Source organism: Trichomycterus rosablanca, chromosome 20 (genome assembly GCF_030014385.1).
Source record: "Trichomycterus rosablanca isolate fTriRos1 chromosome 20, fTriRos1.hap1, whole genome shotgun sequence".
In the NCBI taxonomy this organism is placed as follows: domain Eukaryota; kingdom Metazoa; phylum Chordata; class Actinopteri; order Siluriformes; family Trichomycteridae; genus Trichomycterus; species Trichomycterus rosablanca.
The window spans coordinates 2,433,201-2,452,500 of NC_086007.1; the positions used below are offsets into that span (position 1 = coordinate 2,433,201).

At 46.9% G+C, this 19,300-nt stretch overlaps 1 protein-coding gene across 1 annotated transcript in view; it reads right to left on the reverse strand.

The window, feature by feature from the left end:
• Nucleotides 1–19,300, reverse strand: part of clstn2b (calsyntenin 2b) — a 198,502-nt gene that overhangs the window by 37,498 nt on the left and 141,704 nt on the right. Inside the window, exons 7-8 of the mRNA XM_063016464.1 lie at nt 14,656–14,913; nt 13,335–13,456 (exon numbers count right to left, since the gene is read on the reverse strand). Of these exons, the coding sequence (XP_062872534.1) occupies nt 13,335–13,456; nt 14,656–14,913 (380 nt within the window). The remainder of the gene's footprint in view (nt 1–13,334; nt 13,457–14,655; nt 14,914–19,300) is intronic.

A 19,300-nucleotide genomic window follows, 5' to 3' on the forward strand; every position in this document is an offset into this window, starting at 1 on the left:
AGAAAGAGAAATCTCTCTTCCATGACAACTACATCAGTGTCAGGCTGCCCGGCCATTTGTTTTTTCCTCCTAATTTAAAGCCCGTCTTTTTCCTGCTGAGTCCTCCAGACCTAACGGAGCGTCCCGGGTCCGTGGCGGAAATACAGCGGCAGGCAGATTTACATTTATGAATCAGCACATTTTTCAGTCTCGTGAGTCAGAACAGTGACCGCCGGGATGAAGTACCTACAGGGCACTATGACTCCAGCCAGAAACACTAACAGGTAAATAAAGTAAATAAAAAATAATAATGAAATAAAATACAGAGCCGGAGATCGAGAGAGCCGGAGAGCCGGGGCAGCAGTCAATTTTCAGAGCAAAGAGGACGAGAGGGAGCGAGATCAAAGCTACATTTCCTCTGAGAGGAAAAGTGCCCCCCCGGCCCGGCCCCCCGCCCGCTCTCCACTCTTTTGTTTTTGCTTTAGATGAAGAAATGCAATTTTCTCCGGCAGACCCGGACCTCAAACGAACCGGAGAAACAAAGGAAGTGTTGACGAGACAGAAGCTAAGTGAAATATGATGAAAAGAAAGAAAAAAAGAAAAAGACGCCGACGTCGGGCTGGCGGAAACAAAGCGCACGCCGATCGTACTAGTTTCTCTCGAGCAGGAAGACGACGGCGGAGACTCGGTTGTGAGCGAGGAGACGACGAGGAGAAGAACGAGCGGCAGAAACCGGGGTGGGCGGAGTCTGCCCGCCGCTTCCCGGCGAGATTGATGACATTCGGCGACAAGGTGACTCCGAGCAGAAGAACGCCAGGCGCCTCGGCCCGGCCCGGCCCCGCCGCGCGCTACCCATCTCACCCATTTGCTATGCGTGCAGTCAGGGTTGCCAGATTAATCACCCACTGCAGGACAAATCCTACACATATGCTGATCGCTACAGTTCGAGGCTGATGAATCGTAAAGCACAGGGCCCACGCGGTGACTGGGACGGTAATGGTTCATCCGATCAGGTAAACCAGCGTGAGGCCACGGCGGATATTTAAAAAGATGTATGAGATGGCAGGGCGACGGAGCTTCTTAATTCATGATGCACTTATTCGTGCAGGAAAAAAATGAAATGCATAAATTCAGCTATTTCTTTTATTTTTAATATATTTTGTTTTGTTTATGTATTTTCTCCATTTTTCTCTCTTTTAGGGCGTCCAATTTCCCGATTGCGTCACGCTTCCTCTCCACCAATGCCGATCCCTGCTCTGATTGAGGACACGTGGGCAGCAGCCGTATGCGTTTTGTCACCTACACTTAGACGAGTGCAGTGCGGATCAGCACTGTGTATGGAGAGACGCACCCTGACTGCACTTCCCGTCTCTGTGCAGGTGCCATCAATCAGCCAGCAGAGGTCGTAGTTACATTAGTTATGAGAGAGTTCCTATCCAGCTTTTTTTAATATCACACCCCTGTCTGAACAACGGGCCAATCGTTGTTCATGTGGCCGCTCCTATGTATTCAAGTGTTTTTACCGCTGCGCCACCTGAGCTGCAAATTCAGCTATTCCAACCACACGTATCGCAGTCAGGAGCTTGAACGTCGTCCGTACAATTTCCATCCAATCTGCTCTACGTATGCTGTCCTGGTATCCTTCAGTGTGACTTCTGACCTCTGACTTTTAAACTGCCTGTAAAAAAAAGCCACATCAACTCATACAGACGACATTCGGCTTGTCGGTACTGCTGCAGTTACGACCTCTGCTGGCGGATCGATGGCCTGCACAGACGGGGGATAACGGAGATCGGTGCGTGACTCTCCATGCGCGATACGGATCTCCATATGAAGAGGTGGGTACTGCACACGTGTCGGAGGGGGCGTGTGTTAGTCAGTTTGTTTTCACTGTTCAGTAAACAGTCTAAGCAATTAAAAATTACGGGCCTTGCTCAAGGACCCAACAGTGGCAAAACAAGCGGTGCTGGGGCTTGAACCAGTGACCTTTACCACTAGGCTAAACCGCCCTCAGCCCCACTGAACAGCTTTGTATTCAACTGGATCATCAACTGGGGCTTTCTTGACCGACATCAGTGCCCAGCCATGCAAATTTACAGCTCTTTACTTTTTACTAAATGGGCACGAATTCCCACAGACGTACTACAAAGTCTTGTGAGAAGCCTTCTCAGAAGAGCGACTGTTGTTCTGTTGAAAATATCTCATTGAGGTCACTCCTGCAAAAAGCGCCTTTAGGATGAGACCAAACACTGATCCTGAGTCAGGTCATCACATGAAGAATAGTGTGGATCAGGGGTTTTCAACCTGTGGGGGGGGGGGTCAGCGTGGCATCACGAGATTATCACTATAAAGCGGTGGCACACGAGATTGAGCCGCGCATCATGAAGGGGAAGGGGGTGTGAGCCGTGCCTCAACAAGGGGAAGGGGGTGTGGAGGAAGCCGAGCTTGGTATCCGCGATTGAGCCGTACCTCATGAAGGGGAGGGGGGCGCGGCGGAAGGAAGTTGAGTGTGGTATACACAATTGAGTGCTGTCACACCAAGGGGAGGGGGGCGTGGGGGCCGCAAGCCGTGCTTGGCACACGAAGGGAGGTGCATGCCTAAAAAGGTTGAAAACCCCTGGTCTAGATGAAGGGTACAAATGGACAAATTCCCACGGACACACTCTTTTTTTATTTTAATCTTTCAGAAAGTCCTGCCAAAAGAGTAGAGACTGTTATAGCTGCAAAGTGAGCAGCTCCTTATTAATGCCCACGGTTTTACAACTGATTATCCAGCAAATATCAAACATCAGCACCAGGCCATACAATTGCTGCCATATTTTCACTGAATGGGCACAAATTCTCACACACATACTACAGAGTCTTACACGTTTGTTTATTGGTACTACACCGAGGAGAAGCTGCACTAAATCAGATCGTCTGCAAAGTTCTGCAACTGTAACACGTGCTAGCATAAGTCAGAAGATGGCTGGATCGGTGTAAAGCACACCACCACTGGTCTCTGGAGCACGGGTAGAGTATAGTTTTACCACCTGACTCTGAATCTGATGGACTAATCTGAAGGGAGAGTCTCTATATGGGACCCTATAATATAAAAGTATTGGGACGCCCCTTCTAATGTTAGATTCTTGCATTTCAGCCACAACAGTTGCTAAGGAGTAAGGTGTAATAAATCAGTTATATAAAGGACATTATATGCCTCCGACTTTGTGGCAACAGTTTAGGGAAGGACCTTTCCTGTTCCAGCATAATTGTGGCTCTTGGTTTAAAGAAAGCGTCCAGCGTCCTGCACAGATCCCTGACCTCAGCCTTACTCGACAGCTCTGGGATGAACCGGAACATCAACTGAGGCTTTCTGGACCAACATCAGTGCCCAGCTACAGTATACACAAGTTCTTTTCTTTTGACTGAATGGGCACAAATTCAAAGCTTTGTAAGAAGCCTTCTCAACCTGCTGACATTCACATCCAGGGGTCAGAATTCAGAATCACCAATCCACATACTGGCACGTTTCGAGACTTAAAAGTCGCATGGGCGCAGGGCAGTAGATGCCGAACAAATCCAGAATTTCTAAGCTGTGTGACAGCTGCACAACCTACCGCGTCACCATGCTGGCCTACTTTACGGACAGATGCCAGCCAATCAGAGCTCATCGCCGTATAAAAGCAAATTAGTGGCGTATTATTATAAGTTGTGCCTCCTCACAGACTGGAACGGCTCACTCAGTTGCACGCAGAAGCGTGTGCGTGTGTGTGTGTGAATGTGTGTGTGTGTGTGCGTGTGTGTGTGTGCGTGTGTGTGTGTGTGTGTGTGAGGTGCAGATGGAGTAGGTCATTAGATCTAGCGGAACTGATTGCAAAAACTCTCAGGCCAACAAACACACACAGATAAGTGGAGGAGCGCTGGATGGAACCGGCGGCCGCTGATCCTCCAGTCTGTGTTAAATATCTGCTCTGCTGCTGAAACAAACAAACGACTTCATTTATCTTTCGTTCCTGTTTCGTTTCTGTCCCTGTTTTACACCACAGTGCTCGGCCCGGTGTCACTGCTGGCATGTTTTTGAGTAAAAAAAGGGGAACTTGGGTGTCACGGCGGTAAAACACGCTTGGGCACCAGTTCTGAGATCTCAAACTCTCCAATCAGAATCTCAGCTCTGTTTACACAGACACATGATTGGCTAAAACATCACGGATGGCGGATTGTGGCTCTCCGTGGACGATACTGCGACAGGTGAAAAGCAGTGGTCGATGGCCCTGTCGAGGTGGCACATGAGACATTTACATTTTCAGCATTTATCCAAAGCTGTGACAGTATACTGTCTAACCAATTCAGAGTTAAGGGCCTTGCTAAAGGGCCCAACAGTGGCAAACAGGCAGTGCTGGGGCTTGAACCAGCGACCTTTCGATGACTAGTCCAGTACCTTAACCACTAGGCTCTAACTGCCCTCAGCCCCACTGAACAGCTTTCTAATCAACTGGGGCTTTTTTAACCAACATCAGTGCCCAGCCGTACAAATCAGATCTTTTCTTTTGATCAAATGAGCACAAATTCCCACAGACATCCTACAAAGCCTTCTCAGAAGAGGTTCCTGCAAACAGCGCAGACCTCAAAGCTATTAAACACCTTTAGGATGAGGTCAAACACAGACAAAAGGAGAACATGCAAACCACACACAGACAGGACCCGGACCGCTCCACCGGGGAATCGAACCCAGGACCTTCCTCCCACAAGTCCACGATTGTGCAGTCAGATTAACTGGAGCTGCAAAAATGATCCTAAAGGTGTGTGTGTGTCCTGTGATCGACTGCCGACCTGTCCGTGGTGTTTCCAGCCTTTTGTTCAATTAATGGGACCCACCGCAACCCTGACCAGAATGCGAACTCCAGTGTCCTGCAAAAGCGCTGACCTCAAAGCTATTAAACACTCTGGGACGAGGTCAAACACCGACTCCGAGTCAGGTCTTCACCAATAGTCTTTCAAATGAATGGTACAAGTGGACAAATTCCCACAGACACACTCCATCTTTCAGAAAGCCCTGCCAAAAGAGTGGAGGCTGTTGTAGCTGCAAAAGGGGAAGCACCATATTAAAGGACAGGACCCAGACTGCTCCACTTGGAAATCGAACCCAGGACCTTCCTGTTGTGCCAATAAGACTAAACAACCGGCTGAAAAGATCACACAGAGGTCGCTCCATTTTAATACCAGTTGTTTTGGAAATGTGATGTCCAACAAGCTCGTGGTCAGGCGTCCAAATACTTTTGGTCATATTGTTTGCAGTTAATTGTGCAGAATGACTCACTTGTGGTGAATTTTTAAGCTTAAAAGATGAAAAATTGGGAGGATATTTTGCTAGAACACCAGCGCCGAGATTCTGAACTTCTCGGTTTGAAACTCGGCGTTGCCACCGGTCGGCTGGGCGCCATCTAGCGAGCATAGTTGGCATAAACGTCTCTGCTAGGGCGGCATGACCGGACTATGTGGGCAGGGTCTGTGTGAGGACCCTGATTAGCAGGTAGAGAGGCGCCTGTGCAGAGTGCATGGGTGAAAAAGGGTTCCACGCGGGTCGGAGGAGGCGTGAGCAGCAATATACCCACCGACTGCAATCAGGGATCCACCAGCAGCCGAAGATAAAGTGACTACACACTAAATCAGGAGACTGGAAGGTTAAAACGAAATGGAAGCACAGGCAGCATGTAAAGGTGATCTCAGCATCATACGGTGAGCTATGAAAGCTAAACACGGATTTGCGGGCTGATTGATGCTGACAAACATCCAGGAGGTTCTCCAGCGGGAGGAGAGAGATGAATTGATAACGAGAGGAGCGACCGAGTAAGCATAAATCACAGAGCATTACCTTCCTCCCGGCCAGACCATTTTAACGTTAGAAATCTAAATAGACGTGTTTATTCTCTATTAATTCCAGAGTTTAACGGACGCTTGACATTCATCTCGTACCCGTCTGTCCCCGCGCCGCCACGCGTCCATCGATTTCCCGCCGCGCCCCATCTGAATACGAGAGCGGTATGGATGGAGTGGACGGACGCTGATCGATATGACGGCGCTCGTATAATTTCATCCGAATGGAGTGTGTGTGTCCTGCAGGGCCCGATGAAAGTCGTGTTTGCTAACGTGCTAAGCAATTATACGTCCGCGGGCGGACACGCACCGTCCGCTCACTGTCAGGTCCGCGACTATACAGCCTCTATATTCAGCCGCTTCACTACAGGTACGACAAGGCTGAAAGGTTGGCACGGTGGGTAGCACTTTCGTCTCACGGCAAGAAGGTCTTGGGTTCGAATCGTCGGCCAGGCAGTCAGGGTCCTTTCTGTGTCCATGTGGGTTTCCTTCCACAAGCCCAAAGACGTGCAGTCAGGTTAACTGGAGCTGCTACAATGATCCTAAAGGTGTGTGTGTGTGTCCTGTGATAGACTGGCAACCTGTCCGTGGTGTTTCCAGCCTTCCGTCCAATGAATTGGACCCACTGCGACTCTGACCAGGATAACTGATTGCGAACTCCAGTGTCCTGTAAAAAGTGCTGACCTCAAAGCTTTGGGATGAGGTCAAACACTGATTCCAAGTCAGGGCTTGACCTCACGAATAGTCTTTCAAATCAAGATTTTCAGTAATCCAGCTAAATGATAAACATTATACAGTCTCACGTACACTGATCAGCTATAACATTAAAACCACCTCCATGTTTCTACACTCACTGTCCATTTTATCAGCTCCACTTATCATATAGAAGCACTTTGTAGTTATACAATTACTGACTGTAGTCCATCTGTTTCTCTACATACCTTTTAAACCTGCTTTCACCCTGTTCTTCAATGGTCAGGACCCCCACAGGACCCCCACAGAGCAGGTATTATTTAGGTGGTGGATCATTCTCAGCACTGCAGTGACACTGACATGGTGGTGGTGTGTTAGTGTGTGTTGTGCTGGTATGAGTGGATCAGACACAGCAGCGCTGCTGGAGTTTTTAAATACCTCACTGTCACTGCTGGACTGAGAATAGTCCACCAACCAAAAATATCCAGCCAACAGCGCCCCGTGGGCAGCGTCCTGTGACCACTGATGAAGGTCTAGAAGATGACCGACTCAAACAGCAGCAATAGATGAGCGATTGTCTCTGACGTTACATCTACAAGGTGGACCAACTACGTAGGAGTGTCTAATAGAGTGGACAGTGAGTGGACACGGTATTTAAAAACTCCATCAGCGCTGCTGTGTCTGATCCACTCATACCAGCACAACACACACTAACACACCACCACCATGTCAGTGTCACTGCAGTGCTGAGAATGATCCACTACCTAAATAATACCTGCTCTGTGGTGGTCCTGTGGTGGTCCTGACCATTGAAGAACAGGGTGAAAGCAGGTTTAAAAGGTATGTAGAGAAACAGATGGACTACAGTCAGTAATTGTAGAACTACAAAGTGCTTCTATATGGTAAGTGGAGCTGATAAAATGGACAGTGAGTGTAGAAACAAGGAGGTGGTTTTAAGGTTATGGCTGATTGGTGTACTGTATATATTTTATGCATTTTTCTACCATTTTTTCTACCATACCTCCCTGCAGGCACTGGCAATTATGCCCGCTAGACGGTGCCCAGCCGTCCGGTTTTGAACCGAGGAGTTGAGAATCTCGGCGCTGGTGTGCTAGCAGAATATCTCGCTGTGCCACCTGGACGACGTTTTATTTATTTTTTTATCTCAGGACCCTGTAAATCGTTCACGTCCTGCAATGATCATTAAGAGGAACTGGTGTCGGGAGTAAATGGAGTGAAACGCGGCGGTGAGTGAGCCGCCGGTTGCAGCCGGAGCGCCTGAAGGTGACGTTCTTATTGTGTGTCGGGTGAAGAGATAGCGGAATCAATCCGGCTGCTAAATAACTCCCAGCTAAAACCTTTTAAAAACCCACGGCCATTAATCAGGGTGACACAGACGGAGAGAAACAAAGCTCGCCGTCTAAAGCGGCTATCAGCGCTAACATAGTAGTTTTCTAATGATTGGTGACTGTGTGTGTGCGCACACGTGTGTGTGTGTGTGTGTGTGTGTGTGTGTGTGCGTTCCTAACAAAACAAATTGCTCATCTTTTAAATATTGTGCTATATACGACAGATCAGCGTAAGAGAAACAGACAGAAAGAAAAAGTGCAGCTTCACAAAGTCCTGCTGTGCTTTTCTTCAGGTTATTAATTACTGACAAACAACGTTAACACAGATTTTTTACACTGTAGCTTCAAAATCCTAGAACAAATAACCTCCTGATATTTATCAACGTGAACAAACGACGGGCGGGTTAATAATGTTACTAATCATTTATCTGAATTACGGAAAATCTTAGGGTTTTTTTTATTAGGAATGACACTGGTAGCGTGACATGCTGGCACAACAGGAAGGTCCTGAGTTCAAATCCCAGCTGGAGCAGTCCAAATCCTATTTGTGGTGTTTGTCTGTGTGGCTTTCCTCCGGGAGCTCCAGTTTCCTCACACAGTCCTACAATATTCTATCTTGTTTAAGGATTTTTTTGTGCTTTTTTCTCTTTTTTTAGTCATATCCAATTACCAGATCACATTTCGCTTCCTCTACTATTGCAGACCTTCCGACACGTGTGTGGTGTCCACCGCTTCTTTTCACCTGCACCAGGAGGGTTCATACGGAGATCCATATCACGCACTCATCTCCATTATCTCCCGTCTCTGTGCAGTACCATCGACCAGTCAGCAGAGGTCATTACTGCAGCAGTTATGAGGAATCAACTCTGAAATGTCAGCAGTTCCAACCGCTTCTTTTCACCTGCACGAGGCAAGTTCATTATCAATAAAGTGGATCAGACTGAGTGGATCAGACCGTTGGACTGAGAATAGTCCACCAACCGAAAACATCCAGGGCAGCGTCCTGTGACCACTGATGAAGGTCTAGAAGATGAGCAACTCAAACAGCAGCACCACCAGCAATCGTCTCTGACTTTACATCTACAAGGTGGCCCGACTAGGTAGGCGTGTCTAACAGAGTGGACAGTGAGTGGACACGGTATTTAAAAACTCCAGCAGCGCTGCTGTGTCTGATCCACTCATACCAGCACAACACACACTAACACACCACCACCATGTCAGTGTCACTGCAGTGCTGAGAATCATCCACCACCTAAATAATACCTGCTCTGTGGGGGTCCTGACCATTGAAGAACAGCATGAAAGGGGGCTAACAAAGCATGCAGAGAAACAGATGGACTACAGTCAGTAATTGTAGAACTACAAAGTGCTTCTATATGGTAAGTGGAGCTGATAAAATGGACAGTGAGTGTAGAAACAAGGTTATGGCTGATCCATGTAATCTGCCTTATGAGCTCCAGGTCTTATTAGAAACCTCTCTACTGAGGCAGCTGATCAGGCAGGCAGTAGGCAGTGAGGCAGCTCACTCCAGAAAACAGCCCAGCAAAGCAAAGCCGTCACTAAAAGCGGCTCTTTATAAGAGTTTGGCGTGTGGTGGTGAAATGCAGCCTCGCTCCACCGGACCTGACGGGTCTGGTCACCTTGTTCCTTCATTCACAGCTTGTTTTTGTTTTCCTGCTCTCACAACTTTACTTCCCACAGTCACTTGTTTTGTCCCAGTTCTGTGTGACGGTGACCTTGACGAATCGCCTGCATTAAAGGACCAGCTCCAAAAAAGAAACACACTATACCAGCAAAAGTATTTGGACACCGGATCTGACTTGGATTACTGAAAACAGGGCGGTACGGCGGCACAGCATAAAGATCCTGGGTTCGATTCCAAGATTCCCAGGTGAGGCGGTCCAGGTCCTTTCTGTGTGGAGTTTGCATGTTCTTCCTGGTGCTCCGGTTTCCTTTCACTGGGCAAGAAGTGAAAATTAGATGAACTGGCCAAGATTCACCTTCCTACAAGACTGTGGGAATTTGTGCCCATTCGGTCAAAAGGTAAGGCATTTTTTTCAAAGCCTGGGCACTGCTGTCGGTCAGGAAAGCCTGAGTTGATGTTCCGGTTCATTTCAGAGCTGTTTAGTGGGACTGAGATCACTGGAGTTTCATGCACAGGGGTACAGTCATCCTGGACTAGGAAAGGGCCTTCCCTAAACTGTTGCTGCAAAGCTTGAAGCGTATGACTTCCTTAATGAGCAAATTGATTTATTACTGAAACACATGAATAAAAAAAATATTGACGGTTGTAGCTTTGTGTTTAAGATACAGGACTAGTAATCAGAAGGTCGCTGGGTCAAGCCCCACCACTGCCAGGTAGCTGCCGTTGGGCCCTTAAGCAAGGCCCTTAACCCTCAATTGCTCAGATTAAGCACGGCCCTTAAAGCTCAATCACTTTGTCAGAATACACCGCTGGCTGGTGCAAAGAAGCGGACGCCGAATGCACTTTTGTCTGAGAGTACAGGTGCTAGTCTGCGCCTCTGCTCTACCAGCTCAGTGGTTAAGGTTCTGGACCAGTAATCAGAGCTACCACAAGTTGACACTGTTGGGCCCCTGAGCAAGGCCCTTAAAGCTCAATTGCTTTGTGAGAATCCACCGCTGGCTGGTGCAAAGAAGCGAACACCAAATTCACATTTGTCTGAGAGTACAGGTGCTAGTCTGTGGCTCTGGTCTACCAGCTCAGTGGTTAAGGTTCTGGACCAGTAATCGCTGAACTACCACCAAGTTGACACTGTTGGGCCCCTGAATGAGGCCCTTAAAACTCAATTGCTCTGTGAGAATCCACTGCTGGCTGGTGAAAGAAGCGAACACCGAATTCACATTTGTCTGAGAGTACAGGTGCTAGTCTGTGGCTCTGGTCTACCAGCTCAGTGGTTAAGGTTCTGGACCTTAACTGCTGAACTACCACCAAGTTGACGCTGTTGGGCCCCTGAATGAAGCCCTTAAAGCTCTGTGAGAATCCACCGCTAGCTAGGGTAAAGAAGCGAACAGCAAATGCACATTTGTCTGAGAGTACAGGTGCTAGTCTGTGGCTCTGCTCTACCAGCTCAGCGGTTAAGGTTCTGGACCAGTAATCAGAGCCACCACCAAGTTGCCGCTGTTGGGCCCCTGAGTGAGGCCCTTAAAGCTCAATTGCTTTGTGAGAATCCACCGCTAGCAAACACCAAATGCACACCTGTACATTTTGAGGGTACAGGTGCTAGTCTGCAACTCTGCTCTACCAACTCCTGGACCTTAATCGCTGAACTACCACCAAGTTGCCGCTGTTGGGCCCCTGAGTGAGGCCCTTAAAGCTCAATGGCTCAGATTGTTTACTGTCACTCTGCTGTAAGTCGTCTTGGATGAATGCCGAAAATGTGAATGTAGAAAGGGCGTCCAGATACTTTTGTTCACACAGTGAGTGTATAAGTGAGTGAGTAAGAGATTTTGGACTGTGCCTGTGGGGAGTTTGTTCCTGTGTGTTTATACAGGCTCATATTTCAGGACTTGTTTATAATCCAGACAATCCAGTAATTATTAAATCCTCCAGTGGTTTTATTGGCCTATAAAAGTCGAGCTCTCTCTCCGCCTTCCTCTCTCCGTTCCATTATTCAGCTTCGCTCTATTACATCCTCCACTTCCTGCTAGCAGCGCTAAAACATCCCCGCGCGCGTTTCATTAAAAATGGAAAACGAGCGGCGCTCCGGACGTACAGAACGTACATCGCAGCGCAGGAACGGCGTCGGATAATTCATACAAATAATCACCGGCGTCGTCCTTCACTCCGAACCGGCCCGGGCGCACGGCGTCCCTTTCATCTCCGCCAGGGCGAGGACATTTCGGCGGAGATTGATTAGCGCAGGCTGATGAAAGGGGGAGAGCGTGAGATTGGGAGAGAGAGGGACGGGCGGGACGGCGCTGATGCTAAAGAGGTCATTTAGCTGCGAGGATTAGGGAGGCGAGCGACAAAACGAGGAGCTAATGACACCCTCCGCCGTACCAACCTTCTTCATCACAGGACACAGAGGGGGGAAGAAAAGAGCCGCGTGAATATTTTGTCAACTGCAACATGATGGGGCTAAAAAATTAGTAAATATAAAATAATGTCAAGAAACTGCCACTGTTGGGCCCCTGAGCAAGGCCCTTAACCTTCAATTGCTTTGTAAGAATCCACCGCTGGCTGACATAAAGAAGCAAACACCTAAAGTACAGGTGCTAGTCTGCAGCTCTGCTCGACCAGCTCAGCGGTTAAGATACTGGACCAGTAATCAAAACTGTCACTAAGTTGCCACTGTTGGGCCCCTGAGTAAGGCCCTTAAACCTCAACTACTTTGTGAGAATCCACCGCTGGCTGGCGTAAAGAAGCAAACACCGAATGCACATTTGTCTGAGAGTACAGGTGCTAGTCTACGCCTCTGCTCGACCAGCTCAGTGGTTAAGGTTCTGGACCTTAATTGCTGAACTACCACCAAGTTGCCACTGTTGGGCCCCTGAGTGAGGCCCTTAAAGCTCAACTGCTTGGTGAGAATCCACCGCTAGCTGGGGTAAAGAAGCAAACACCTAAAGCACATTTGTCTGAGAGTACAGGTGCTAGTCTACGCCTCTGCTCGACCAGCTCATCGGTTTAGGTACTGGACCAGTAATCAGAACTTCCACCAAGTTGATGCTGTTGGGCCCCTGAGCACGGCCCTAAAACTCATCTGCTTTGTGAGAATCCACCGCTAGATGGGGTAAAGAAGCAAACGCCTAAAGCACATTTGTCTGAGAGTACAGGTGCTAGTCTGCGACTCTGCTCTACCAGTTTAGCGGTTAAGGTTCTGGACCAGTAATCAGAACTACCACCAAGTTGCCGCTGTTGGGCCCCTGAGTGAGGCCCTAAAACTCAACTGCTTTGTGAGAATCCACCGCTAGCTGGGGTAAAGAAGCAAACGCCAAATGCACACCTGTACATTTTGAGAGTACAGGTGCTAGTCTACGCCTCTGCTCTACCAGCTCAGTGGTTAAGGTACTCGACCAGTAATCAGAGCCACCACAAAGTTGCCACTGTTGGGCCCCTGAGTGAGGCCCCTAAAGCTCAACCAAACAAACAACAACCAAAAAAAAGGAGCGACTTTTCACCCCACTGTTGGCACCTGTGCGTTTGATCTTGGTCTCCACCCGAGTAAATTTTTAGACACGCACAGTGACCCGTTTCTGATCGGGTTCGTCTATTTTGCCCCTCTGTGATGCACCCGTCCTATCAAAAGCCCGACTCTGTCGCTATAGATACCCTGATACCCCCCGACTCAGCCGTGGGACCCCGTCCACCAATCAGAAGCGCCGCCACCTCTGCCCGCCGTCTCATCCTGAATGGCCCGATCACTCAGTCACCGACAGGTTGACGAGGCCGGCGCTCTCTCCTGCATTCTCATTATTCTCTCGCGCGTCGTCTCTCACCTGCTCCAGCTTCCAGTGGAACTCGGCCGGACTGAAGGAGGCGCTCTGGGCGTAATCCCTCCTCAGCAGGAAGACCAGGCGACAGTTGTGGACGTACAGAGAGTAATGGTGTCTGTTCATCTCTGAGAGAGAGAGAGAGAGAGACAGAGAGAGAGAGACAGAGAGATACAGACAGAGAGAGAGAGAGAGACAGAGAGAGAGAGAGAGAGACAGAGAGATACAGACAGAGAGAGAGAGAGAGAGAGACAGAGAGAGAGAGAATAGTAATTATCATACAAGGTCGAACCACAATGAGAAGCTGAAGTGTTCAGAACGAAGCTTTCATCTCAAGACTTCAACCAGACTAGAAGTGTGAGTGCTGACACGTGCTTCCTTCATACAAAGCCTGTCATACACCGAGTAGGCATAACATTATGACCACTGACAGGTGAAGTGAATAACACTGATTATCTCTTCATCATGGCACCTGTTAGTGGGGGGGATATATCAGGCAGCAGGTGAACATTTTATCCTCAAAGTTGATGTTAGAAGCAGGAAAAATGATCAAGCGTGAGGATTCTAGGGCCAAATTGTGACGGCTAGACGACTGCAGGTTGAACACATTTTCACAGAGGGCCACATCTGCATTATGGGGGCCCTCGAAGGACGATTGTAACGTATCCTGCTGTGATTGCAGCCGCCTTTTAAGTCTTGGAAAATTTGTTGTTTTTCTTGGGGATTAAATTCAGTTTGGTGTCAAAATGGCAAATTTATACTGTATATTTATAATGTAAATCTACATATATATATTGTTCTCCTTTACCACAGACACGGCCTCATAACACAAGAGACGCACCGGTTTCTGTTCTTGAAGCACAAACTTGTTTTCACTTTCACATATTTCATTAAATTTCCTCCTTCTGCCTTTTTGGGATTATTAGTACAGACAGACATAAATTTATAAATAGACGGACAGACGGACAGACAGACAAAACTGGCGGGTGGAGCAGTGGGTAGCGCTATCGCCCGACAGTAATAAGGGCCTGGGTTCAATCCCCTAGCTAGGAAGACAAGGTCCTTTCTGTGTGGAGTTTGCATGTTCTCCCTGTGTCCATGTGGGTTTACTCCCGCAAGTCCAACGAAATGCAGTAGGGTCAATTGAAGCCACAAGTGTGTGGTCGGTGATGGACTGCCAACCTGTCTGGGGTGTTTCCTGGCTTTTGCCCAATGAGTCAGATCCACTGCAACCCTGACCAGGATAACGTAGTGGTAAAGCATCTAGTGAATGAATGAATGAATGAATGTTTTATTTAGGATTAAGGACCCGATACCCCCGACTCACCTGTTTTATCAGAGTTACAGAGCAGCGTCTCTTTCTCGCCCCTGAGCCCTGGACTCGGACCGTGCTTCATCCAGGTGGCGATGGTGAACTGATCGGTCAGGTTCTGCGGCACCACCCAGTCGGGAATCTTGGCCGCCTGGCGCCCGTCGAACCGGAATATGAGCTCGCTGTCCCGCCCGCCTTCCGTCAGCAGAGACGCCGTCCAGTTGAAAGCGGCGCTGGGGGCGGGCAGGAGGTCCGTGCTGCCGGACGATGCTCCTGTAGCGTCGCCACAGTAACCGGAGGAGAGAGATGACAATCGTTAGCAACAGAATATGCGAAGTGAGCGACGGTATGTGTTCGTCTAATTCAACCCCAATTTATTTATTTTATTGGCACGGTAGCACGGTGGTGGAACGTCACCAGCGTCCAGGGGATCTGGGTTCAAATCCCACTTTTATTTCTCAGTTTTTTGGCAGAATGGAGACGATTTTTAATCCGAGGTCCCTCTGCACTGCGCACAATAAATTTTCCAAGCCCCAGCGATTCAAACTAATGACACTGACAGCCCGATAACATTCAATTCAGCTCAATTCCATTCAAATTTACTGTCGTTATGCCAGTATGGAGATGTACAGCGTATTAAAATGCTGTCGAGCTGCTTCTCCAGCACAGTTATAAAGAATGAAGAACATTTATAGAGCCAGGCAGCAGAATGTGAATGCGGAGGTGGATGGTAGACTCTAGAACGTCCAGAATATTATGTTGTTTAAATAATATTATGTTAAGTGTTGTGTAATAATGTCAGGATGAAGTATTTTGTTCTGTTTGTGGTGTACGTGCAAATAGTTTGTTGAAGCCCTTGGTTGTTCAAGTGTTCAAGTATTCCAGTGTAGATAGGGCCCTACTATCATCTCATTGATTGTGCTGACACTGAGGCAGAGGGTGCAGGCAGGGCACCACTCTGTGATGTACAGTCCCTCATTGTAACAGGAGATAATACTGATAACTGGTGTGATACTACCACTAACATGATACTACCACCACCATATTTCACAGCAGGAAAGATGTTTTCTGACTAATGTTACTTTTTCGATAGATAGATGGACAGACAGACAGCTATATAGATAGATGGATGGATAGATGAATGGATGGATGGATAGCTAACTAGACAGACAGACAGACAGACAGACAGACAGACAGATAAATGGATAGATAGATAGACAGACAGACAGACAGACAGACAGATAAATAGTTAGATAGACAGACAGACAGACAGATAGATAAATAGATAGACAGACAGACAAATAGATAGACAGACAGGCAGATAGATAAATTAGATAGACAGACAGACAGACAGACAGACAGATAGATAGATAGATAGACAGACAGACAGACAGAGAGAGACAGACAGACAGACACTTGATCTGACTTTTAAGTTTTGTTTGCCAGTCTTCCATGACATTTTATTGTAGTAACCGCTTTCCTTTTCATTTCTGGTGGACTGAAAGAAGGACCTGGGTTCAATTCCCCGGCCTGGCAGCCAGGGTCTCTTCTGTGTAAAGTTTGCATGTTCTCCCTGTGTCTAAGTGGGTTTCCTCCTACAAGTCTAAACACACAGTTAGGCCAACTAGAGCTACTGAAAATTACCCAAAGTGTGTAAGCGCCTCTCGCCCAACGAATCAGACCCCCCGCGATCATAACCAGGATTAAACAGACAGTGAAAGAATAAAAATTTCAAACTAACCACACAGATTATTTTTAATGTAAATCACGGGTTCTTTGGGGCTGGACGTTTTCTTTAGTGCGCCGCATGTGGCATCCTGACAGCCTCGCTATCCATTTAAACACTAAAGGAACTGTCTGCTAAAAATATCAGCGCACGTTTATCATCTGTCGAAAATAAACCAACTGATCGTCCCGCTCTCTCTTCCTCTCTCTCTTTTTATCTTTTACTGCTCTCAGCTGGCGTCTCCGGGAGTCTGAAAGCTTTCCCTCATGCTGTGCGGTGACACTCTGCACCGTGAGGCGAACGTGTGAACGGCGTGTGAAGCATCGCACTGACAGTCATAAGCTCCCGCGGACGCGAACCCGGCCGCCGGCTGCCTGCTTCTGTCACGCTCGGTGTGTCTCTCGGAACACAAGCGACGCCTTTCCTCTCAGATCTGTAAGCGCGGGCGGCGGGAAGATAGCGCCGAGCAGAGGGCCCCGATTCTCTACAGCTGTTAGCATCAGGCTAGCACCGATTCTTCTTTATCTACACAGACAGATGCACAAGCTAAACAATAAGCGCTTCTACTCTGGCTTCCAGGCAGCTCGAACGCCGTGGATGTTAAGTTTGGACTCAGGATGTTGACTTGCATCAAGTCTTGCTTCTTGCAAGACCTAGAAGTATGTCTGTGGGAATTTGTGCCCATTCAGTCAAAAGATGACAACATTTGTTTGACTGGGCACTGATGTTGGTCAAAAAAGTCTCAGTTGATGTTCCGGTTCGTTCCAGAGCTGTTGAGTGGGGCTGAGGTCAGAACTCTAAATAGATAAATACATAGACAGACAGATAGACAGACAGACAAATAGATAGACAGACAGACATATAGATAGATAGACGGACAGACAGACGGACAGCCAGACAGACAGACATATAGATAGATAGACAGATGGATAGACAGATAAATAGATAGATAGACATGTAGATAGATAGACAGACAGACAGGTAGATAGACAGATGGATAGATAGATAGACATGTAGATAGACAGACAGACAGACAGACAGCCAGACAGACAGACATATAGATAGATAGACAGATGGATAGACAGATAAATAGATAGATAGACATGTAGATAGATAGACAGACAGACAGGTAGATAGACAGATGGATAGATAGATAGACATGTAGATAGACAGACAGACAGACAGACAGACAGACAGATGGATAGATAGATAGACGGACGGACGGACAGACATAGATAAATAGACAGATAAATAGATAGATAGACATGTAGACAGACAGACAGACAGACAGACAGACAGACAGACAGACAGACAGATAGATAGACAGACAGGCAGGTAGGCAGGGAGGCAGACAGACAGACAGACAGACAGGCAGATAGATAGATAGATAGATAGATAGATAGATAGATAGATAGATAGATAGATAGATAGATAGATAGATAGACAGGCAGGTAGGCAGGGAGGCAGGCAGGCAGACAGACAGACAGACAGATAGATAGACAGACAGGCAGATAGATAGATAGACAGACAGGCAGATAGATAGATAGATGTCTAAGCCAAGTAAGTGAAAAAAAAAAGTGTTGAGCAACTCCCAGCCAATCAGAAAGCAGGACAGTAATAATAAATACAGTAAAATGTTCCAGGCTCTTTCCTGCTCTCAGCCTTTGCTCTGCGACCCCCAGTCCGAGTAAAACCCAGTCCAGCGCGGTTTCAGATATTTATGAGGGAAAAAGTGCTTCTCTGATGCAGAATCTCTCCACAAACGTCCCGCTGTGAACTTTCACCGCTCATCAAAAACACATCTGCTATTTTCAGTTTCATTTTCCGAGCCAGTGAGTGAGCGACCTCTATCTCTGAAAGCATTTAATGGTTCAAAACACTTTTGTCGAATCGCATCAGTGACCGACGATGGGCAAGCGGGACGGAGAGCGTCTTTAAAAGGACACGTCAAGAGAAAACATTAAGTGTGCGATTATCTGAGGGGATTTATGCAGAAAAGGGGAGATATTTTACAAATATCGGCCCTGAGCGGAGTCCTCGACACTGAGGAAATGTGTGTGTGCTCGTCCAAGCGTAAAATGGTGAAATAAAAACATTGTGAGTTTTTTGATGTACTTGAATCGAGCATAAATTTAATCAAAATAGAATTAATAGAGTTAATAGAAGTGTCACAACGTCCCCGGTCTCCCCTCGTACGCTGTCAGTCAGGTCTGTTTCCCCCTCATATTAAATGTGCTCACGTTTCCAAGTGACCCCTGGAAATGTCATGCCTGTCAGAGGGCCCAACATTTCGTCTGAGGTAATAATTATAACAATAATAATAATGTTTATAATGAGAGAAATAAATATAAACGTAATAATAATAATAATAATAATGTTTATAACGAGAGAAATAATAATAATAATAATAATAATAATAATAATAATAACTATAATAATAAAATAATAAATAATAATAATAATATTAATGTTTATAATGAGAGAAATAAATATAATAATTAATAATAATAATATTAATAATGTTTACAATGAGAGAAATAAATATAATAACAATAATAATAATAATAATAATAATAATAATGTTTATAATGAGATAAATAAATATAATAATAACAATAATAATAATAATAACAGTATAAAAAATGACAAATAATAATGATAATAATAACAATAATTACAATAGCACCAACTGCACTAAAATCGGGCATAAATTTAGTCACAATAGAATTAATAGAACTAATAGAGTTAAGAGAAGTGTCACGACGTCCTCGGTCTCCCCTCGTACGCTGTCAGTCAGGTCTGTTTCCCCCTCGTATTGAATGTGCTCACGTTTCCAAGTGACCCCTGCAAATGTCATGCCTGTCAGAGGGCCCAACATTTCGTCGGCCAATGTTTGGTTACCTGATTGAATTTTGACCCAGTTTGCTGTTTGCT